This window comes from Melanerpes formicivorus, unplaced genomic scaffold (genome assembly GCF_026170545.1).
Source record: "Melanerpes formicivorus ecotype bairdi unplaced genomic scaffold, bMelFor1.0.p_v2 SCAF_2, whole genome shotgun sequence".
In the NCBI taxonomy this organism is placed as follows: Eukaryota; Metazoa; Chordata; class Aves; order Piciformes; family Picidae; genus Melanerpes; species Melanerpes formicivorus.
The window spans coordinates 45,034,620-45,057,703 of NW_027142354.1; the positions used below are offsets into that span (position 1 = coordinate 45,034,620).

General features: G+C 46.3%; 1 protein-coding gene across 1 annotated transcript in view; it reads left to right on the forward strand.

Annotated features, from left to right (window-relative positions):
* Positions 1 to 12,207: 12,207 nt before the first annotated feature.
* The window catches only part of WWC1 (WW and C2 domain containing 1), a 70,978-nt gene continuing 60,101 nt past the window's right edge, over positions 12,208 to 23,084 (forward strand). Inside the window, exon 1 of the mRNA XM_068158446.1 lies at positions 12,208 to 12,517. Within this exon, the coding sequence (XP_068014547.1) occupies positions 12,399 to 12,517 (119 nt within the window). The 5' untranslated portion in view covers positions 12,208 to 12,398. The remainder of the gene's footprint in view (positions 12,518 to 23,084) is intronic.

Below are 23,084 nucleotides of genomic sequence, written 5' to 3' on the forward strand. Positions count from 1 at the left end.
GGTCCTTAATCTCAGTAAATACAGCTCTGAGCTAAAAGACAAGACCTTCTATAGCCATCTCTTTCTTTTTTCTCCAAAGAGAACTGAGTAGACATCCCCTGGCAATTTTGAATGTGGGAATGGGGCTTTACTAGACAGCTGTAGAGCGTAACAGCTTTCTGGCTTTAGCTAAGTGAGGTGATGAAGAGGTACCAGGACCCATCTGCCTCCAAGCTTTTCTGCAAACAAGAAAAGTTCCTTCACAAGCTCTTCAGGTACAGCCTGCAGCATAAAGGTTCCTTATTTACAAGATTATTTAGTTTAAACTTTACTCACTGCATTTGAAATCTGTCATTCCTCTGCAATCAGACTCACTTGTCCACCTCAGTGCCACCAAGTGCTGAGGGCTGCATGCCCACAGAAGAGTTTAAGACACCATGTGCCACAGTACAGTTGCTGAGGCAGCTGCAAAAGACATTTTACTCTCCAGACCTCTGGATCAGCAGAGAGAACTTAGAGCCTTACAATTACTTTCAGCCCATGGGAAAGAATGAAGGTGTGCTGTCTCTAGCAGGTGGCTCCATCGAGACCAAGTTGTCACAAGAGGCTCCTGGTGCTCGCGGGTCCCAGTAATACAGATAATAATATATGCTGTCAGTGCTTGCTTAGGTCCATAATATCAAAATAATTCTCTCCCTTGCCATGTATGTCTGTCATCACCCTAATAAGCATATATTTATGCAAAGCTTTAACAGGACCAAGGTATCTAGAGGCAAATACTAGTGCACAAACTCTCCTGTATTGATAAAGCCTTTTCTGCATTTGCCTAACCCAACATAGTGGTGCTGGGCAGTTGCAGTCACAAACCATGTGTGTCTAGAGCAGTATCAACAGCCATGGGTGATTACCTGAGCTACAAGGCAGAGCAAGTGGTATTTAACAAGCAGCCCAGACTGGGTCACATGACAATCATCACAACATGCTTTGCAGGCCCTCACAGCTGGACCTATCACACTAATGGGCTAGGCTGGTCATTTTAATCTCAGCCTCACCACCATCACGAAAACTCAATAACCAAGAAGTGGAAACACTACTGTGACATGCTCAGGGACCTGTGTCAGGCATTCAGCCAGATGACCCAAGCAAGGAAACAGCTTGGCATAAAAGGCAGGGACTCAACCCTGCCAGCCTCTCCCACACATTGTTTGGGTGGCTGCCTGTGAGCACCCTGTGTGCTGCATGCCAGTCAGCCTCTGCAACAACTGGCCCCAAGAGCCACTTCTTAACCTGGGGAATGTGAAGTTTGCATCAAGGCAAGAGTCAGAGCCCCAGCAGGTGCCTTGCACCTACTGACATGCAGCTCAGCAGGTGCCACCAACCCTTCCCAGACTTCCCCACACCTCTTGTGGCACGAGTGGGGTATTCCTTTTCCCCAGAAGTTCTGCATTATCTCTTCAAAATAAATATCTAATGTAACAGGTTAGGCTTGATCTTATTTTTTTGTTTGTTAAAGCATCTGTGGAATGTCTTAGCCTTTACTGAGGATTTAATGGTTCTGGGGTTACAGTCAGGCTACATCTGTGGTACTTCTGAGCCAAGGTGGAGAAAGGAAAAAAAAGGACAGAATGAAAAAAGCAAGTAATACAGCAAAATGTGGTAAAAAAAACACCATGGGAGAGAGCTGTGTGCCAGCTTTCCAAGAGAAGCAAGTGAATGCAGCCAATTTATAAATCCTTAACAAATAGGATTTACAATGGAAGTGGCAGTTAAAAGCCACCATGAGTACAGAAGGTGGCAGACAGTATACTGTGGCGCTGTCTGTGCTGGGCTATAGCAGCTCAACAGCATTACTATTGGAGAAATTATATTTACAGAAGTTTCACATCTTTAGATGACAGCTTCTGGCAGGCTTTAGTCTAATTTTGTGGCTGTGTATACAAAGTTGCCAGCAGAGTTGTGTTGGCTGTATTACTGCTTATTCCGCCTAAGCCCAGGCCTTGTGACTGGCTCAAATACCTCTCCCTTCCCAAACTTTATTAACTGAAGCAATCATGTAAATAAAATATGAAGAAACAGTGGTATAAATCAGTAATCCAACTATCTTCATTTTTAGTGATCAGCAATAGTCATGACTTAATAGTCTCTTCTTCATGAGCCAGACTTACTCATCTGTCAAAAGTTCTTCCTAGAGATAAAAAACAGATTCTTGTTTCTGTAGTGATATTTTTTAAGATATCCTTATCTTCATGCTTTGGTAGGCATGCTGGGTGGGCAAGCCAAGCCATTAAACAGCCTGTCACAAAGCATCTGAGACAAGTGTTCACATGTGACACAGCACAGGGCCCTTATTAAAAAGCAGGGGGTACTGAGAGTGGAAGCTGACAGAGAGCTTGGAATTCATCCCCTTTCTTTAGGTTTTACCAAATTACAAGATAGGTGAAGCTAAACTCATTGCTAGGAACTCCTCAGAACCATCTCCAACTGGGTTTTAAATATTTTGAAGGATGGAGAACACAACTTCTCTGGGCAACCTGTTCCAGTGCTCAGTCACTCTTACAGTAAAATTAGTATTTCTTACATTTAACCAGAATTTTCTTTACTTCTGCCTGTTTCCTCTTGTCCTATCATACAGCACCACTGGGATGACCCTGTCTCCTTTGTTATTCCTCCACTCAGATATTCTTACTGATAAGATCCCCACTTAGCCACCTCCTCTCCAAGCTGGACAGTCCAAGCTCTCTCAGCCTTTCCCCCTACATCAGATGCTCCAGTCCTTTCATCACCTTCATGACCATTTGCTGGACTCTCTCCAGCATATCCGTATCTGTCTTGTACAGGGTCACCCACAGCCAGATCCAGCACTCCAGTCAGAGCAGCTGGGAAGGATCACCTTCTCAACCTCTTGCTGATGCTCTGCTAATGCAACCCAAGATGCCATTAGCCTGCTTTTCACAATGAAGCATTGCTGCCTCATGGTCAACTTGTTGTTCTCCTTTTGTGGAAAGTTGTTTACCAGCTGAGTAGCCCTTAGGTTGTACTAGTGCTTGCTGTTCCTTCCCAGATGAAGGACTCTGCACTTCCCTTTCCTGATGTTCAGGAGGTTCCTATCAGCCTCTTTCTCCAGTCTGTGCCCTTGGACAGCAGAAGACACTCTGGTTTATCAGCCACTCTGACCAGAAACTCCCTCAATTGCCATGACCCTTGAACGATGGCCTGGTAGTGCCATCTGCCAGGTCCCTCAGCTATTCTGCAGGCTCAGCCATATCACAGAATCACAGAATCAACCAGGCTGGAAAAGACCTCAGAGATCATCAAGTCCAACCTATCACCTAATACCTAACACCTCCTGACAACTAAACCATGGCTCCAAGTGCCACATCCAAGCCTTTCTTGAACACCTCCAGGGACGGTGACTCCACCACCTCCCTGGGCAGCACATCCCAAGGGCCAATGTCTCTTGCTGGGAAGAACTTTCTCCTCACCTCCAGCCTGAACCTCCCCTGGCACAGCTTGAGACTGTGTCCTCTTAGAATCATAGAATCAATAAGGTTGGAAGAGACCTCACAGATCATCAAGACCAACCTATCACCCAGGACCTCATGACTACTAAACCATGGCACCAAGTGCCACATCCAATCCCCTCCTGAACACCTCCGGGGACGGTGACTCCACCACCTCCCTGGTGGTCTCTTACCTGATCCTTCTCCACCGAGGGTAAGTCCTCCCTGCTCCCTGGGCAAGCTGAAGGCAGATCCTATCACGAAAGACCAGAGGCCATGAAGGCATTCAGTATCTCAGCCTCTTCTGTGTCACCAAGTCCCCCGTGCAGCTGGACAGGGAGTTCTCAGCGCCATGCTGATCTTCACAGAAACACCAAATGTCTGTTGTGCTGCCCTGTGTTAAACTCCACAGAAAATTACACAAAGTAGCTTCAGCTGTGTGGGTGGCCAGGGCCCCCCACTCAGCATCCCTGTGCTCAGCACCTGTGTGCTCAGACCACCTGCAGCCTTCTCTGCTCCCAGACAGGCTCAGAACAGAGGCCTCAAGCACTGCCAGGCAGCACTGGGCACTGCTGCGCAAGATGGCCGCTGCACCTTGCCCCTTCCTGGTCAGCAGGACACCAGGCTGCTGTGCTGCTGTGCTCTCCTCAGCCCCAGTACTCTTCACAAGGTTTCACACAGGTATAGGAAAACAATTCTTCTTGTCCACTTCGATGTTGGGTATGCCACTGCAGAACTGCTCACAATGTAAGGTGTCTGACTGTACGCCCAAGAATTTGGCCTAGTTTGTCAGGTTTGCAGTTTGTGCCTCCAGTTCTCTCCCACCCACTGCTCCCACCAGCCCTGGCAGCAGATCTTCCTACTGCTGCACCCAGGGCCGGGTCTGAGGTGTGAGAGGTACAGGAGATAAATGCTGCTGTCCCTGTGGTCACAGGCCTCACCTGGCATCACAAGAAGTCTCTTGTGCAATGCTACCAGATCTCCAAGAGGAAAGCCGAATGGCAGCCACTCCACCAGTACAGCTCCATGATGCCTTTAGTTGGATGAGGCTGAGCAGCAGCTACAGACCAGCGTGTGGATTACCAAATCCTGGAATAACTGGTCTTTAGAGTTCTAGCCACTTGTTTAGTGTTTTCTAAGTGACACTAGGCTCCTTTAAGTGGACAGTTGTTTCTTCAGTGTCTGATTTATGTAGCGAAGTAACTAGGTGGGGTTGGTTGGATGTTTTTTGTTCGTTCTTTCTTTGCTGCTGAACTGTGAGGCTGATGCATGCTGTACAGGAATATACCTCTGACTGCAGCAGGGCTGAAGACTCTCATTCATCCAGCAGCACCATTGCTGCTGCTCTGCCATGCAGCCATTCAGACTGTCACCCCTGCCCCGTGTAGTAAGGGGATAATGCCAAGCTGCAAGTACCAGCACCATCTCACCAGCCGCTGGTTGTCATGTCTGACCAAAACAGTGTGCTGCTGAGCAAATGAGATGCATATAGGTAGGAAGAGAAAGCACTGAAGAACTTGCTTCTGCCCTCGTGGTACTTTGCCTTTCACTGGTGCATGTGGTCTTGTCCCCTCTGGGACCTGCCATGCTACAGACAGCAATGGCACTTCATGGCAAGCATGTCCCTCTGCTGTTCCTGCACTTGACAGTTGCAGACATGCTGCTGGACAGATTGCCAAGGCAGCAGGACACACTGCTGAGCTTCTTGGCTCTCGTCCCACTCCTACCTTGATAAGCAGCAGCTGGCTAATGAGAGCACCCTTGGTGTCCCTCACCCAGCTGCATCCTACATGGAGAGACTATGGCACCTGTCCCTTCACCATGCACTGCTATGAGCTGCTGCCCCCAGCTCCTCCAAAACTGTTTGTTAAGGCTAATGGAAGACAGAAGTTTTGCACAGCACCTCATGCTAGACACAGAAATCCCACCTGCAGTGCTCTGATGTTGCCGTCCTAGTGTCAAATTAACCCCAACAGAAAAATCAAATCTGCAGGTTAGAAACATAGTGCATGTTGGCAAAACTAAATATATTTTGCTCCCCTTTCCCTGGATGTTGCCATCCCAGTGGTTCTTGGTTAGCTCGTTTTGATGTGGCATGATGATGGCATTGTGGTGTTCTTACAGCTCAAGAATGATTACTGGTATTGGTTCACAAGGAGAAGTTTCCTCTTACAAGCCTGTGCACATGCAGGTTTGTCCTTCCTTGTGCACGGTGGAAGGCACATGCCACATGCTAAGGACAAGCCCTAGCCTTGATGTGTCCTGTGCACATCCCACCACTCCACTACCATGGGACACTCTCATAAGATTAGGTGACTGGGTTTGGGAGACATAAGCCATGCTGGCAGTAATGCAGAAGATCATACCTTCTGGTCAGAGAGGTCTGGTGCTGTGGCAGCTCTGTGGCTGGTGGGCTGACACATGATCAAGAGCAATACGCTTATGAGAGGAGGTCTCTCTAACCTTTGAAAAAAATAATAGGCTGGTAAAAATAGCAATTGGTACCAAACCAGTTGATTTTTCTGCCATGTATGTTCTCCATGACAGGTTGATTGAAAGTTAAGAACTTTTTAATAACTAAGAGTGACTATTTGCCTTACTCCTAACTCCCACCGACAGCTCCAGAGCTAGCTGGTGAGGGCAGACCTGCTTCCATCTTGGCTGAAGGACCTGAGCACTGGTGCCATGGCCTTGGCTCCCACCAAGTTCAGCGAAGCCCCATGCTGAGTGGCTGGGTGGGCAGATGGGTAGCAGCTCCAAGAGCTGCTGATGCCCCACAGAGACAGCCAAGAACCTGGGGATTGGCACAGGAGCATATGCTGAGATTGGAGACTCTCACCACTATTAGAGCAGCTGCAAGTTCACTGAGGTGGTCTTCCATTTAGGTTAAGCAGCTCCCAATTATTGCAAGGTAGAAAACACATATTCAGCTCCTAGTGTACATTACAAAGGATGTCCACACACTCAGAGAACACAGAGACCCAGCAATGTCAAGGGAAAATTGCAGTACAGTGCTTCCAGTGTGCACACAAGAGTCTAATAAAACAAAAGAGATAAAGGTTGTTTGGGGGAAAAAAAAATCCTGGTTTGTTTGTAGGTTAAAAAAGTCTCAGCACACTCAAAGGTCACAGGTAGGAATTTATTCCCTTGCTGCAGGCTTGTTTGCTAAAAGATAAACATAATTGGTGCAAGCGTACAAAGTGCCAGGGACAGGAAGAGCAACACAGAGTAAATCTGTGGCTCAGTGAAGTGCTAGTGGTAGTCCCAGACAGCCCCAGCAATCTCGAGGTGTGTCCCTGTCACAAGTGTCCTACAGTATAAACCATTGTTCCCAGGCAGATCTCAGCTGACAGGTTTTCCTGCCTTTGGTGTTAACAATGCTGCTACATTAGAGGCAGCCTTGCCTGTGGCAGTGGATGGCCTGAACATTCGTGCTGGTGTAAATATTGACCCTGATTCAGCAGTGGATGGGGACTGTCCTAAGCCCACAGTATCTCACTCTGTTTCATAAACAGCCCTGTGTAATTACCCCCTCCACACACACTGTCAGCAAGCTACTTCTGAACAGTCACTGAAAAAAAATATCCACAGAACAAAGGACTAGAAAAAGATTATTTCACACCTGGCAAGTTGTTCAAGTGTGCAGTCATGAACACTAGCTCGAAGAACATCTGCTCGGGGAAGCCTGAGAACTCCTGTGTCCTCCGGTGTCATATGAGGCACTCACGGTGTGAAGGTTGGGGAGGGGTCAGTTTGGACAGAGGCCTGCAGACTTGGTGCTGAAAATTCACATGTATTTGCACAAGGCTTGCAGTGGCTGAGGCTTCTTAAGGCTGTAGCCTCCAGACTCAGCCTTAGGTCTCTTGCCTTTATTTTTCGTTCTTATTTTAGCTTCCGTGTGACATATTCTTCACTTTTCCCTTAGATATACAATTTTATCCTATGAGCTTACAAAAGCAAGTAATGTATTTACCACTTAATAAATAAATGTGAAGGATTCTGCTAGGTGTTTTTCAGTGCTTGGGACAGTGTAAAGAACTGCAGTATATTTACTAATGTTGTTCATGATAAACAGTGGCAAAGGTAGCTTGAAATGTAACAATTTTCTGCTGTCATTACAGACACCTAAGAATGTATGAAACAAATCAGGAAAAAGAAATAATAGTGACAAAAAGTGGGTTTGGTTTTAACACAGCAGGATGGATACATACTGTCGCAAAACACTTTGGGAGACTACTGAAATCCCAACTTTACTCCTTACTAATGTGAAGTGGGAAATAGGAGGAAAAAAAAAAGAAGCCTTGTGCTCCTGCAGCAAACCTGACCAGAGCAGCATTTCCTTGCATAGATGCACTTTGTGGGAAGTGATCAGCACATTTCCTACAGAGCAAGTCCCAGGTGAAACTATTAGTTCCACACAGTGCCCACTCACGGCATAGTTAAACAGGAACATGGTGGTGAACTAGGCAGTACTGGGTTAAAGGTCAGACACCAAGTGCCACGTCCAATCTCCTCTTGAACACCTCGAGGGATGGTGACTCCACCACCTCCCTGGGTAGCCCATTCCAATGACTAATGACTCTCTCAGTGAAGAACTTTCTCCTCACCTCAAGCCTAAACTTCCCCTGGCACCGCTTGAGACTGTGTCATCTTGTTCTGGTGCTGGTTGCCTGGGAGAAGAGACCAACCCCTTCCTGGCCACAACCACCCTTCAGGTAGTTGTAGAGGGCAATGAGGTCACCCCTGAGCCTCCTCTTCTCCAGGCTAAACAATCCCAGCCCCCTCAGCCTCTCCTCATAGGGCTTGTGCTCAAGGCCTCTCACCAGCCTTGTTGCCCTTCTCTGGACACGTTCAAGTGTTTCGATGTCCTTCTTAAACTGAGGGGCCCAGAACTGGACACAGTACTCCAGGTGCAGCCTAACCAATGCAGAGTACAGGGGCACAATGACTTCCCTGCTCCTGCTGGCCACACTATTCCTAATGCAGGCCAGGATGCCATTGGCTCTCTTGGCCACCTGGGCACACTGCTGGCTCATGTTTAGGCGGCTGTCAATCAGCACCCCCCAGGTCCCTCTCTGTTTGGGAGCTCTCCAGCCACTCCGACCCCAGCCTGTAGCTCTGCATGGGGTTGTTGTGGCCAAAGCGTAGCATCTGGCACTTGGATTTGTTGGTCTTTTCAACCTAACCGGTTCTATGATTCCACAGCATCATATTTCACAAGCTAGTCAGGGACCTCTTATGACCCTCTTGTGAGAGGCCAAAATGCAGCAAAAGTCTATCCAGAAGGCTTTCCAGGGTAGTGAGAAATTCAGCTTGCTGCACGGGTCCTATTTAATAGTCACCTTGCCAGAGGAACCTGAAACTTTCACCATTCTTCACATCTCACCTAGGCTACACAACATGGTGTGTGAGGAAGGATTGTACCAAATACAGCATGCATACAGAATCAAACAACAGCTGCTTCCTCTGGAGCAAGGGGTGCAGAGATACGGGCAAGATGCACCCAATACCTTCCAGAGCAACTGGACAGCTTTGCAGATGGCAGCTACTTTATTTTTCTTAAAGGCCTCCAGCAATGGGTCTTTGAAGGAGTATGAAAGAAAACAATGAAACAGCTTTGCCAATGTTTACAGAAAGTTCCTTTCATGTTGGGACTGGAAAGTACACCAGGTTGTATGAGTTCTTTGTGGCATCTCTGCTCTTCCCACTGGACTGGAAATGGCTTCTGAATGTAGGAAGGCTTTGGATTACTTCCAAAATTAGATGTTGCATTTTTCCAAACCTAGGTCTTGACTTAAAACAAAACAAAACAACAACAACCAAACAAACAAAAACCAACCACACTAAGATACCAATTGGAAACTGAAAAAAAATTGACATACATTTTGGGGCTAGGCAGAGTGGAGAAGGGGCTTTCTGAAAACATAAAGTAACCTTCCACAGAAACAACATGACTCCTTCAAGTTGGAAAATGCTGGAGGTTTTAACTAAAATGTGGTATTTCAAAATGTAACTGCTCTCTGGCAGTTTAATTTAAGCCAAATTTTCCTCTTATTTCAGGTCAGGCACCTGAAGATACTGGCTAAGAGATCAATATTGGGCACTAGTAGCTTTTTACATTTGTGGTTTTGTTATTCACAGTCAGTTAAGAATAGAGCTTTAAGTGCTGAGTACAAAAATACAGACTGCTTTTCTTGGGGAAAAAAAAAACAGTCCTGAGCAGCAGGCAACTAGCTTCTCTGAAACAGAAATCACCAACAGAAAATGGCTGCTCTTGTTACTGAATGATTTGTGAATTCTACAAAGCTGAATGTGTCTGTGGTGTGCAGCACATGAGGTCGTGCTGGAGACATTGACCCCAGGGCAAAAAAACCAAAACAAACCAACAACCAGAAGAGGTTTCTGCAGACTTTGTTCTCTGTTCTGTTTTTCCTTTTCACATAGGTAAGAGCTTACCTAGGAACCAAACCTTCCCTTTCTTTGCTCATGAGAAAACAATCACCTCTTTGTTTATTGCTTTAAAGTTCAAACAGACTCTGATAACGCTGAATTCTTTTGTTGTGAGTGTAAGTGGTAACAGGGAGTAAGTTACCATATGCACATTCCTGATTACATTCATGAATTCATATGGTTCAATGAGAGTGTTTGGGTTTTCTTTTGTCCTGAGGTAAAAAATAAAGAGGAGAACAAAAATACGATCTTTTGACTTGAGTCAGAACTACCTGCACGTATTTTCTGAAGCATTTATTTCAAAACCAATTATCTTTTTAAAAAAGCAACAAACAAACCACAACAAAACAAACAAAACAAACCCAAACCCACAATTACTTTCTTCCTAATCACAGCCAGTATCATCTGGAAAAGGAAAGGTATTTGGTCAGTTTCTTCATGTACAGCCTTTTTCTGTATCACCTACACATGCTCTGGAAACTGGAAAAATTGCTTTAAAATGAAATATGCCTTTTGGAAGTACCTCTGTGCTTAAACTAAGACCACCAGAATATGAAAACACATTAATTTATCTCTTTGTTATTCACATCTTGTCTTGAAATATTTCAAAACATTAGTTGTTGCTGATTTCTTTTTCCTGTTATTACAGTTCTCCCTTTTAAATATCTTAAGCACTTTGCGGAGTGTTTTACAAAGAGAAAAACACCATTATACACGAGATTAAAAGCAGTAAAGAGAAATCAAGGGCCACAGCGACTAGCCCAGTGCCCCACAGAAATCCTCTGCACACCACTGGCATCAGCCCAGACTCCCGGCGGTCCTGGTGTCTGCTCACTGGAGCGGCACTGCTCCCTGTACTCCAAGCCTTTGCTTCCAAAAGAAACCATAAGCTTAGTTTAGAGTTGTGGACAGATACAGTGCTTATTCCACTATTGCTTTATTAATAATTTAAAAGTCTTGTGTATGGCCTTGGTCATAAAAGAAACATGTTTAGTATCCCACTCCGAGTTTGGCTTCAGACAAAATGGGGTTAAATCAGGCTATTTTCCAAATGCCTCACTTTCAGTGTTACTTGTCTTCATTTTCTTCTCTGCTCAACCACTTCATCGGCCAACTGCTACTGCATTCTGCTTTGGCCTCCAGTGAATTAGCAGTTCTGCCTCCCAGCAGGTTGTCAGAAAACCTGGAAGAAGTTATCTTACCCTCCAAATCTGGCATAAAAATAAGATGTTATTTCTAATTGTCTTTCTTGCTTTTACTTTTCCTCTCCAGTGCTTCAGGGCTCCCCTCTTCCCATCCTCCAGTTTCCTTTTCCACCCTTGTGCTTGGCAGGAATCCCTGCACCATTCTGCCGTTTCAATAGCTGGAGCTCTACAAAAACCTTTTGGTTTTCCCCCACTCTTGACAGCAGGAAACAAGTCAGCTGGTGCTCCCTAGGGAAAGTGCTACCTCATGCAAAACTCCATCACCATGCTGTGCAGGGCACCCATATTAGCTCATGCCCTGATCACACACTGTTATATGAGCTTTTATTGTGACAGTTTGTTATGGGCAGTCTGTTCAAGTCTAAATTACTTAAATGTGGGGACAAAAGACTGGGGAGTGTATGTCCTCATAGCTCCTTCCATACTTTGCTGCAGCTCTGCCAGAGCTCTGCTCAGGTACTGGTCACAGCCATGGCGGCAGCTGCTCTGGGAAGGGTAATGAGCCGTGCAGCGTGGACGGCATTACTCCCCTTCTGGCTTACAGCTTGTACCTAGGACTTTTTTGTGCTGCCCTTACTTATTTTTATAATCCTGCCCTCTGGTAATGGTCTTACTGTACGTACACACCCAGCGGCAAAGGGCTTACATTCTTTACGCTGCATAAATGCAAAAGTCACCCATGTCACCCCATGGAGACCTCGACCTCGTGACCTCGCCCCTTCCCCGGGCTCCCCCCGCCGGGCCGGTCACCCCTCGCCGCACGCCTCCCCAGGTGCCCCATCCTCCCTGCCGGCAGGGGGCGCTCTGGTGAACGCGGCGGCGGGGCGGGGCGAGCGGAGCCTTCAGGAACCGGCATCCCTGGGCCCGGGGCGGAGTCGCCCCGGGACTTGCCGGGCCGCCGTCGGAGCAGGAAACGGAGGCGTGAGGGGCTGGCCGCGCCGGGCTTCCCGCGCCGCAAAGCTGACCGAGGGCTCGACAGCTGCCCTTCTCGGCCCGCCCCCCGCAGCGACGTGGGGCCGCGCGCTTCGGCCCGGCCCGCCTCGACTCAGCCGGCTCCGCGCTCCGCCCCCGTCGTGGGGCCGGCATGTGAGGCTGCCCGGCGGCGCTGCCTCCCTGCGCGGCTGGGCCGGCGCGGCCCCAGTACCGCTCCTCGCTGCCCGCGGGAGGGGAGGCCCGGCCCGGCCCTGCCCCGGGGCCGGCCTCCGCCGCCGCCGCCGCCCTGAGAGAAGCGGTGAATGGGGCAGCGCGGCCGGCGGTGGGAGCGATGCCGCGGAAGGAGCTGCCGCTGCCCGAGGGCTGGGAGGAGGCGCGGGACTACGACGGGAAGGTGTACTACATCGATCACGGCAGCCGTACCACTAGCTGGGTCGACCCCCGCGACAGGTGGGCGGTGGCAGCGTTGGGACTGGGGGGCAGGCAGGGCGGGGAGCTCCGATCCAGGGTCCCCTTCTTCCTTTCCTGGATCGGGGAGCAGCTGCGATCAGAGGTGTGCAGCCCCGGCGCGGCATCTCGGCACGTCCTCGGCTCGCTCCCGCGTTGCCCGGTCGGTGATGGCTGCTGTCTCCGGCTCCAGCCTGGTTCCGCGGGAGGGGAGGGCAGGACGGTCATTTCTATACCCGCAACCCTAGCAGGGCTCTGGGCGCCAGCAGAGAGTTTTGTTGTTGCTGCTTTTTCGTCTCGTTTTCCTACCCACCTGCTCTCCCCTCTCGGACGGCTTGCAGACCCGCACTGCACGCTGCCTGTCGCCGCGCCTGTGCGTGCCGCAGCGGGCACCAGCGCAGCCATCGGAGCCGTGGCGGGACTGAGCAGAGCCTCTTCACCTCACGACGGCAGCCGTGGCTCTTGTAGAGAGGTCAGCAAAGGAGGGACACAGAGGTGGCGGTGGGTCGTATCCTGCCTCGTGGTCCACTTCTGCAAGCAGCTCTGCGGCCGTGGTGAGCGTGGTTATGACGGAGGTCGCTGACTTCAGGGTGTGTTTCTGATCGCCCCTGTCTGGCTCAGGCTTCCCAGCAGTCACCACTTGCTCCTGCTTGCTCTGATGAGTTCTCTCCCTATATTGCTCACTTGAAAAAGTAAAAGAAACAAACAGGTGTACAGTTCAAGACCCAGTTCATTTTCAAAGCAATGCTGTGTCTTAGCATGGTCCAGTTCCGTCCTGAAGGCTGTTATGGTAAGGCAAGGAGTAGTAGTTTGAACATACAGAGAGCTCAACTACTGGATTGCTGTTGAATCCAGAAGTTCCTAAATTCCACGTGTAGTTGAACTCTGTTGAACTTCCCTGACACAGCAACTCAAAAATCCCATCTTGTTAAGATGGAAATTCTGACAGTCTGGAACTGTGGTCTGATAAATTTTGCATGCTTCCCCCATCTGACAGTGAGTGTTCCCTTTGTTACAGGGCAGCTGGTGTAATTCCTGAATTTTGTTTAAATTTCTTCCCCTTGCCCCAGCGGTCAGTTCGTGAAGGGGCTTCCATTGTTAGTGGGATATCAGTACTTTACCTTCTTTCCAGTTCAACTTAGATGCTGGGGTTTTTTGTCAAGCATGGTTGTGAATGATTGTCCAGTTTTACAAGACTTCAAGGAGTGTTCTGCATTCCAGGAATAATCCTTTTGTGTACTGTACATAAATGTAACCTTCTGCCAGCCAGGGATTTGAAATTTGTTTTGGGGCTTCTGTTTCAGTAATGTGGTTGAGAAAACCTAGTTACACAGTTGTTTCAAGGTGTGTTTTTAAAGCTTCATAAAAAATCAATACAAGCTTAAGTGAGGAATGCTTTCCTGGCATCTTCATTTTCTTAATAGAGGATAAATACCAGTGAGGAATCTAATAGGCCTAATACTAGCTTATAAACACTTTTTAATGTCCTGGATTAGTGATTCAAAATGACAGAAAGGACTAAATGGGTTCCTTGTTTATACATGTCCTGAGCTGCTGCAGAACCATTACCTAGTCACCACTGTTAACAGAGAACATTCAAACACCTCCTGATAACTCCTATCACATGACATATTTGTTGTGCACATAGAAATGCACCTGAACACACAGGGCCCTGACGAGCTTTGCATCTGAGTCATCTTCCAGTAGTACTACCAAGAAAGTTAAATTGGCCACTCCCCCTGTAAATTATTATGGCTTTGAAGAGTTTATTGGTCCAGTGCTGGGATAACTGTGATAGATAACTTACCCATCACCTTGTATAACTTGAAACCCTGCTCTGACATACAGGAAGGAAATTTCCAACTAATGGCCACTGTCTATGAAAACTAGCTGGTAGACAATCTCTGATCAGCTCAAGTCATAACTACTCCTTTCAGCAGTGGTGTTGGATTTACACACTGATTGTTGAACTTTTGTTAGTGCATTTTAAGTTTGAATATTTGTAAGCCTAGCCTTTTACAAGGAATCTTAAAAACTGCTGCAGCTGAGAGGCTGATTTGTGTATTTGCTGCAGTGCTGTCTGTATGCTGTGCTTACACATCATGCCTTTTACCCAGCAAAAAGCAAGAGATACTATGAAACATGGCTGTAAAGCTGCAAGTCAAATGGATGTGGAGGAAGATGTATGTGTTAGGGCTCATTCTGAACTCAACTGCTTGTCAGTTGGACTAGACCTTTATTCAGGGAGCAACAACTGGTAGCTAAAGATAGGGGACAGGTTTTTAAACTTTCCCTAAATCTTTCATTGTGGCTTAATTGAATGGAAATAAACATGAGCAGGGATACTGGATGAGGCACTTAGTGCAAGGGTCTAGTTGATTGGAGAGGGCTGGGTGGTAGGTTGGACTGGATCATCTTGGAGGTCTCTTCCAACCTGGTTGATTCTATGATCTAGCTTCAGGGCATGAGCTCACCCGTTGTCTTTGTCACAACAGTTGGTGTCAGGTTTGTAGTCCTGCTATCTGAGGTTGGTTTCATAGGCTGCTAGGGAAGCAGGCCGAGCTGTGGGTGTATAGCAGGATAAGCGTCAGCATCAGGGAAGGGGAGGCGGGAAGGGGTAACGTAGGGCCTCACCTGGCTTTGGACATATGAAATCAAAAGTTGGGCTGGTGGTTTTCCAGCTCTCATGTAATGCAAGATTTTTGCCAGTAGAAAGTCACTGGAACCTGGTGACGTTCCACTGTTCTGTAACGCTATTTTGTGTGATGCTCAGATACCTGAAGTCTTGAAGCAGCTGTTTTTCAGAACACTTCTACCATGTCCCTTTTGTGAGCATACTAGATTTCAGGGCAGTCCTGGGAAGCCTGTAGATGTTAGAGCATTCTGGGAAATCATCTAAGAATTTTGTGACCCAACCATTACTCTATCTGTGTTGAGCTGTAACAGAGAAGAATGAAGGTACTTTGTAACAAGTTCCAGGGTAATAAGCTATAAGGCAGTTCTAGTGACTAGATGGGGAAAACCCCAAACCCTTCTGTGTCCTTCCTTGTGTAGAAGGAGGCTTACATAGATTTGTTTGAAGTTAGATTATTGAGGACTTGGATACAGTGTAATGGGAGATCAAACCTTAGTGAGCTAGGGGAAGAAATTTGACATTCTTAGTTTTAAAAGCAGGCATGTGTCTTTTAAGTACGCACCAGTGCGTAACATTTGGGAACACGTGCCAGGGAGCTATCCCACTTGCTTTCTCAGCACAGAGAGTGCATCTGCAGTGTAAGCTGCTGTGCTGATGGGCAAACAGAGAAGAAGAATGGTACCTCCAAATGTTAGCACTAGCTGCTGCTTGTTCTTAAATTTCAGTGTGAATCAGGAATTGCAGCAAATGTCCCAGAGGAGACTTCTGCTCTCATCAGATGTGAGGGTTAGAGGTGGATGTCTGAGTTCTGGTGGGTGTGCTGTCCTTGGGTTCTTTACAGTGGGTTTAGGAGAATCATCTGCTCTCCCTCAAACTGTCTTGGAAGTGGAGAGGATTTTTTTGAGGAGAGGATTTTTTTTTTTTTTACTTCTCCTTGCCTTTCAATCCAAAAGCTTCCTGATTGCACAGAGGATTTGGAAATGCTGGATAACCTGTCCCACTCCCACATGTAGTTGTGGTTTTGTGTTCTTCCTTCTGGCATGGTGTTGTAAGCAGGTTTTTTCTGAGGTTGTTTTAGGTGGAATTCACTGAATTTATTGTACCCTAGTCACTGAACTCCTGTTGAGAGTGAAAGCTAGTGAAATAGGAGCACTTCCACCTTGAATCTGAAGCGAAGAGCAGCAGGTGTTTTCAGTTTTTGGAAGCAGTAATACCTCACCTTGTGGCCTTTCATTGCTTTAAGGTTCTTATTGATATAAAGGGTTGGAGATGTTTATTAAATGAAAGCCCAGATTCTGCAGTTGCTCACTGAAATTCCTTCCTACTTCATATCATAGTTTTTCCAATCTGAACCTCTAAAGTAGAGCTTTGGGAAAGAGAATTGGGGAAGAGACTTGCCAAGATTCAGGGCCAGTATGTACCAATGTGTGCTGTCACATATAGAACATCGTGTGCATTTGAAATACTTAGGGCCACCTATTTTCTGAGGAAGATTTGAGTTTGCTGAGCCTGAGGATCCTGCTGAAGAAAAGCTAAGAATGCTGTGCAGAAAGCACAACCACCTAGCCATGCCCCTTCAGGTCTGCCTTCTAGGCTTCATGTGAAAGCCTGCAGAATATTTTGTCTCCCCTGTATTATTCTGATCTTGAAGCTTTTCATCCCATGCTTCTCTCCACACTTTGAACTTCCTGTATTAAAGGTACAGAGATGTGAGCATCATGCTAAAATGTTAGATGTGAGTGTCCACTACTTGGATTATTTGCCTATAGCATAATTGGAATTACTGGAATAAAGCTAAATATAGCCAACAAATGTTGGAGTTAAATAATAAAAAGACTTGAAGAAAGGAGGGCAATGAAAAGGAGCAAGAACAAAAGGAGCTGTGTCTTTCTGTAGATGAAAATCAGTAAGCATAAAGAGAAGAGAGAAAAGTTCCCAAAGATAGAACATTTATTTTCCCTAGGTTTGTTTCATCACTGGCAACAGCGTAGAGTGTGCAGCTGAAGGCTGCTAGTTTGATGCTTGCTGTTGCCATTCTTTACTGATAGCTAGCCAAACACCCTGTCATGTGTGTGTGAATCTGCTGCTTTTTCATGCTTACATTCCCCAAAATAGCTGATTATTGTATAAAGAACAGGCAGTTCAGTGTGTGCCCATGGATGCCATTGATAACTATTTTCCAGGAGTACAGAAGTGAGTGACAGAACTGCAGTCTTCATAGTCATCTCGGTGCCATCTCCGGGAACAGTTGTCTTAATGTGTAGGACTTGTGCTATTCTTACCATTTCTTTTCCACAGTACATGAAAATGAATTGGTTTATGTAAGTGCTAACATATAGGGAGACAAGGATGGCAAGCTAGATTATTGTGACACTTGAAATGTTTTAAACTTATTAATATCAAAAGTCTTCCAAGATGAATTAACACAGGCTGAACTTGTAATTGGAAAAAACTGAATTGGAGGTGAAATCAGACTTCTTTAGCTTTGAAAATTCAAACTTTATTCTGTTGAGTTTGGTTTGTTTGTTGTTTCATTTTGGGTTTTTTTCCTTCTGAGGCTCTCCCCAACAAACCCTGATGTAGCATGTGTTGATCTCTTTGGAGGCTGCAGGGACTGCCTTCGTGGTCAGTGTGCTCTCTTGTGTGTAAACTTGCTTCAAACTGGGGAGGGTAACTGGAAACAACAGGGCATTTTAACAAGGGCATCACTGCTAAGTGGTGTGGTATGCACACATGTATAGTGACAGAGGATGTTGGCAGTGACTGTGTAAATTCTCTACAGAAGATGGAAAAAAATGTGAAGCTTTGTTCACCTCAACAACTTTTGAATGCACCTTGGTGAGTTCTGCACCTTAAAAGATCAGAATTGCTTTTGAAGAAGTCTCTGTAAATCGCTTTTAGAAATATATAGGTTGAGCTTCATTTTCTGCTCTGGCAAGGTCATCTTGCTCACAAGATCAGTCTTTAATTTTGCTTCAAAGACTCGTGGTTTGTAATGTTAGTGATGCTGCTGTGGAATGGAAACTATTTTGCAAGAGGATCAACAAATTCATCCCTATGTAGGTCATGTATTTTCATATCAAAGTAGCTGTCTTTGTCTCCATCCCCTGGAATGGCAGAAAATTGGCTGGTAGCTCCCTGAAGATGTGGGTGTGGCAGTTGAGAAGTGAAGTCTGTGTTGGCTACCTGGGGTGGGTGCTTGGTGGTGTTGATGATGGGGAACCTTAAGCCGCCGCTGCTGCTGCTAGAGTGAAATTCCATATCAGTGCAGGGAGCAAGGTCCGGAAGCTGGTCTGGCTGAAAAATGGGGTTTGTACAGTTTGGGTTTATTTTATGGAAACAACTGATCCAGGTTGCGTGTGCTTGTGCAGGCGCAGCTGGGGCTGAGCAGGAGGCTGGGAGGTGTGGGAGTGGCGTTTGCTCTGGTGGCAACCCAGGAATGCTGCTGAGGGTGCACTTCTGAGACTATCTCTAGGCACTTGACCTGGTTGGGCCCTTGGCCAGCCAAACCAAGGAGGTGTTCCCAGAGCTGGAGGTGCTCAGCTTTAGCCTGTGATTTCTGACTGAGTTTTATGGGCAGAGTGGCTTTTCACTTGCTGGAGCCCAGATGAAACCTGTGGTTGGACAGAGCATCTCCCAAAGCTGTAATTTGCACTGGTGCCTTCATAGCTAGCACAGTTATGGGAAGTTGAGTTTGCAGAAAACCTTTCTGTGTCTGAATCTGACATAAATTCCTCTAGCTTATGCCAGATAATTTATTGGAAAACATGGGAAGACTTGTCCAAAAAAAGGTTTAATCAAATAACTTGTACATTAAAACATTGTGTGCTAGGTGGCTGATTCCTCTCACTGACCTGCCACGCTACCTTTCCAGACACGTCTCTTATCTCAGTTACTGGAGGAATCTATTAGTAAATGATTGATTACTATTCTGTGCTTCTGAAGGTGACTGTGCACTGCCAAGGCTAGCCTTGCCCTCTGCTCAGCATGCCAAGGAGCGTTGCCACCCTATACACATTCCTGCAAGTGTTATAGAGGCTGCTGATCTCACTGTCTGAAATGTTCTGGGCTTGATGCTCAGGTGTGTCAACTATGGGAGAACTTCAAGTCGTTCTTAAAGAAAGGGAGACATCATACAGCTGGCTTAGGAAAGCCTTACTGATGTCCCTGTGCAGGGCCTGTCTGCCAGAACTTGGTGTCTTTGGGTGCCCCATCAGCAGGGCAAATGTTAGCTGAAAAGATAAATGAATAAAGGATGATGGCAGCAGTTAGGCAAGGTCAGGTGGAGGTATGTAGACTAGTGCTAATAAATACACATGTAAGAGCTACGTAGATCAGCCACTTCCTTGGAGAGAAATACTTTTCACATTGGATAGTTGCCATTCATGGGACCCCTTTAGTAAGGTTCTGTGCTTTGCTTGTGGTAATGAAGACTTAGCTTTAACTGCTCAAATAAAACCCGAAGTTCTTTTTCACAGAGCCTAAGGTTACTGCTCCCCCTCCCTTTTAAACTACATGCATAAATAATTGGCTGAACAAACAACAGAAAGAACTGCTCCCAATAGAATAATAGCTGCTTTTCACTGCTACTCATCCAGTCAAGTGACATCTGGAAGACTCTCTGGATAGTCACAGGAGGTTTGGTGTGTAACAGGAAGATGCAAAGAAGCCAAGTCCTACAGCTGTCAGTGTTCTCTGGTTTTTCATGCTTTTGGATGGGTACTGCTGGCTTGGTTTATTCTCTGTTTAGGCTGGTACTTACAGCTTCCACCCCAGACATGATGTTATGCAGCATCAATACCCAACACATTTAAAAAGCAGAGGAATTGCTTTCTTAGTCTTATCGAGGTGTTGTGGGGGATTAATTAGTTGTGACAAAGTGCTTTCTGGCTGGGACGTCAAGGTGGTGTTTTAGGACTGATGATACTGTTCAGAGAAACTGTTATAGAAGAATTTAGGCTGTGGGGCAAGCTTGATTGATTTAAAGCATGCAATAAACAGTACTGATTTGCAAGAGGCAACCCTTCATATCTGCTCTATGCAGAGTAGAGATGTAAGGTAGTCACAGAAGTATTCTGACCTAAAATATAAGTGAAGCTATTGCTCAAGTGACCCTGCAACAACTTGCAAGTTTCTCATGCATGCCTTAGTAGCCTTGTACTGGGAACAAGGGCAGTCCTCTGCTCAGGAGAGGGCTCTCTGCTATTTTATCCCTCACAACTCTACCACAGGATGATGGCCTGCCTGCTCTCACATAGCTGTGCTGTGGGTAACTTTGCAGTTTATATTGCTTGTGTCAGGCACAGCTTTGGATTCCACATGGCACTTGAGCCTCTGCAGCTGCTAGAAGGCATGCTGGTGGCCCAGCATTGCAGGCTGTTCTTTTGCTTGTGCAGCCTCCAAGCCATCCAGTGCACAAATCCTGGGACATCCTTTGAGGGGGTCAGGAAGGTTGGCACCATGGGTTGGCAGCAGCTACCTGTTGGACCAGGTTGGACTCCTGTGTGAATGAAAAGAATTTTCTCACTGACAGCTTCCTACTGAACATTTGATGTTCTCATAGGTGGACTGTTTCAAAGATTGAGTATGTCCTTGAGCTGCTTATCCAAATGATCTCAAAGGGAATTTGGGTGGGGATGATAATTGAGAGTATTTGACTGGCACATGTGATGCAGCTCTGCAAATTATCCAGTCTGTTTCCTGTGAAATATCTTGGGTTGGTGGCCTGTTTTGGGTGTTGCTGGGTCAGTCAGCCTGGTGCTTGCTACAGTGAAGCTTGTAACTTCTTTGTGAGGTGGGGTTTATCATACTAATTTGGTAGAACTGGCTTGGTCTGCAGCTGCTGAAATGCAAGGAGGAGGTGTGTGGGTGTGAATGGGGAAGCAGGCAGCACCCCAGGAATGGGGCAGGTCTTGTCTTGAGCTGGCAGGGACTTAGTCAGGTGAGAGTGGGCTGCTTGCTGCTCTTGTTGCAGTAGCTTACCTGGGTGTTCCACGGTGCTGTGGAGCTGACATCTCTGCTCACCCAGTGCTGCATTTCCTGAGGAGAAAATTTCAGCCTGTGTGCTCCACTGTCTGTTCACTAGGGGTTTATTTGGGTTTCTGAGGCAGCATGTGTGTACTGTGCTGCTGCATCTTATGTCACTGATCTGGGAGATGTGGCAGGTGACAGTTTTGCTGCAACAGTGTGCACAGGGTAAGGTCTATGTCCCATTAGTGATGCTGCTATAGTTTTTAACAGCTGTTAGTTTGTTGCAGTGCTCTTTAGACAGGGTTTCACTGTTCTGACCCAACCTTTGTTCATAATGGTGCCTGCTGGTGCTGTTCCTCAGCATCTGATGTGACTCTGGTTCAGTATTCTGGTTCCTTCTTATGACTTCTACAGCTTTGGTGGGACAAGAGGGGCTCAGCTAGCCAGAGAACTTCCCTTTTTGAAAGGTCTTTGCTGCTGCAGCAGCTTCTGTGCTCTTAGGATTTTCCAGGTGCTCCCTGTGACTAGTGGAGTGCTGCTACTGGCGCAGATTCATTGACTGCCGGTGCTCTGGATGAATTCCTGTACAGCAGGAATGGAAACTTTTCTCAAGGGAGAACTTTGTATGGAGAGGAAGTATTTTTAAGATAAAACTGTAAGGCTTATCTGAATTAGGATGACCTGTACTGTATATGGTGTTTGAGATGATCTTTCCATACTGAATTGTGTTTTAAAATACATTTTAAAATATTATAAAAATACTGCTCACGTTACAGATTTATTCTTTTTTACTACTACAGGGTTTTGGCATGGCTAAACTTGAAATCAACTCAGCATTTTGAGCAGACGTTTTTTGTTGGAGCTTGTATACGGTGATGCTTGGGTGTATTTGAGTAGCGTGTATTAACCTTGCAGAGAATAAGGAGATTAAACTTCTCTGTTCAGTGTATTATTCAACATTCCTCAACATCTGAACCCTGTCTGCTTCAGTTGTCAGTTCACCCACTTGTTTTTCTGAAATTCCTTGAAGTTATCCCTACATCCCGTTAACCTCAGCAGCTTGTCAGCCAGCAAGGCGGTGAGCCGGACTTGCAGTTTGTCTTTTCTTATGTCACTACTAAGTATTTCACACGAAGATCTAAGCATCAAAGTTCAGCAGTCTCTAGCCTTGGTGGGGCACTGACTGTTTCATTCTTACAGAGACACATACATAGAGGGCTTTAGGCCATTTAGCAGCTCGTTCTTCAAAAGTAAGATTCCCAATATTATAGATGCAGGTGGACTTGTCTGGTAAAGAGATGTCCTTGCAGTCTTCACTGTTAGTCTTTTGTGTTTTAACCCATACATGCAGGAAAGTGAAACGTCATGGCTGCTACCATGTCTGATGGCTTTCTGTGGCACCAAGGTTTTGCAAGATATTTTAGACTTCCTTACTGTATTTTTTTTTCTTTTTAAATTTGAATGTAGAAGGTTCCAGATGTATCTTAAATCCCATCTAAAATAGCTCCAGTTGAGCTGGTCTATAATTCTGAATAAAGGTAGAGGTGTTGTCATATGTCATCTGTTAATTATTCATAGACTGTTTGTATGGCATTGCTAGTTTCTCGTGCAACTGGCTCACTAGTGATTCAGTTTAGAAGGTACCTGCCATTGTAATCTTTGGCTGATGCAAAGGGAAGCATAACCTCAATGAAAATGCTTTCTTAAAGCACATGTTTTTGCTTGCTTGATCTGTTATGCTCCTTGGACACTACTCCTCACTTCCTTTTTGAAATTTCTTTTAAGGAGAAGAATGTGTGGGTGGAGGAGGTGGGGTATGTGGCTGAGGACCCTGGCTTTCTCATTTTCCAAAGGGTTGCATGGATAAAAATCTCAGTTTGCAAAGACAAATTTGCAACTGGTCACACAGACCTCCACTCAGGCTTGTTTTCATGCATCCTTTGATAATGCCACTCTTATCCCTAA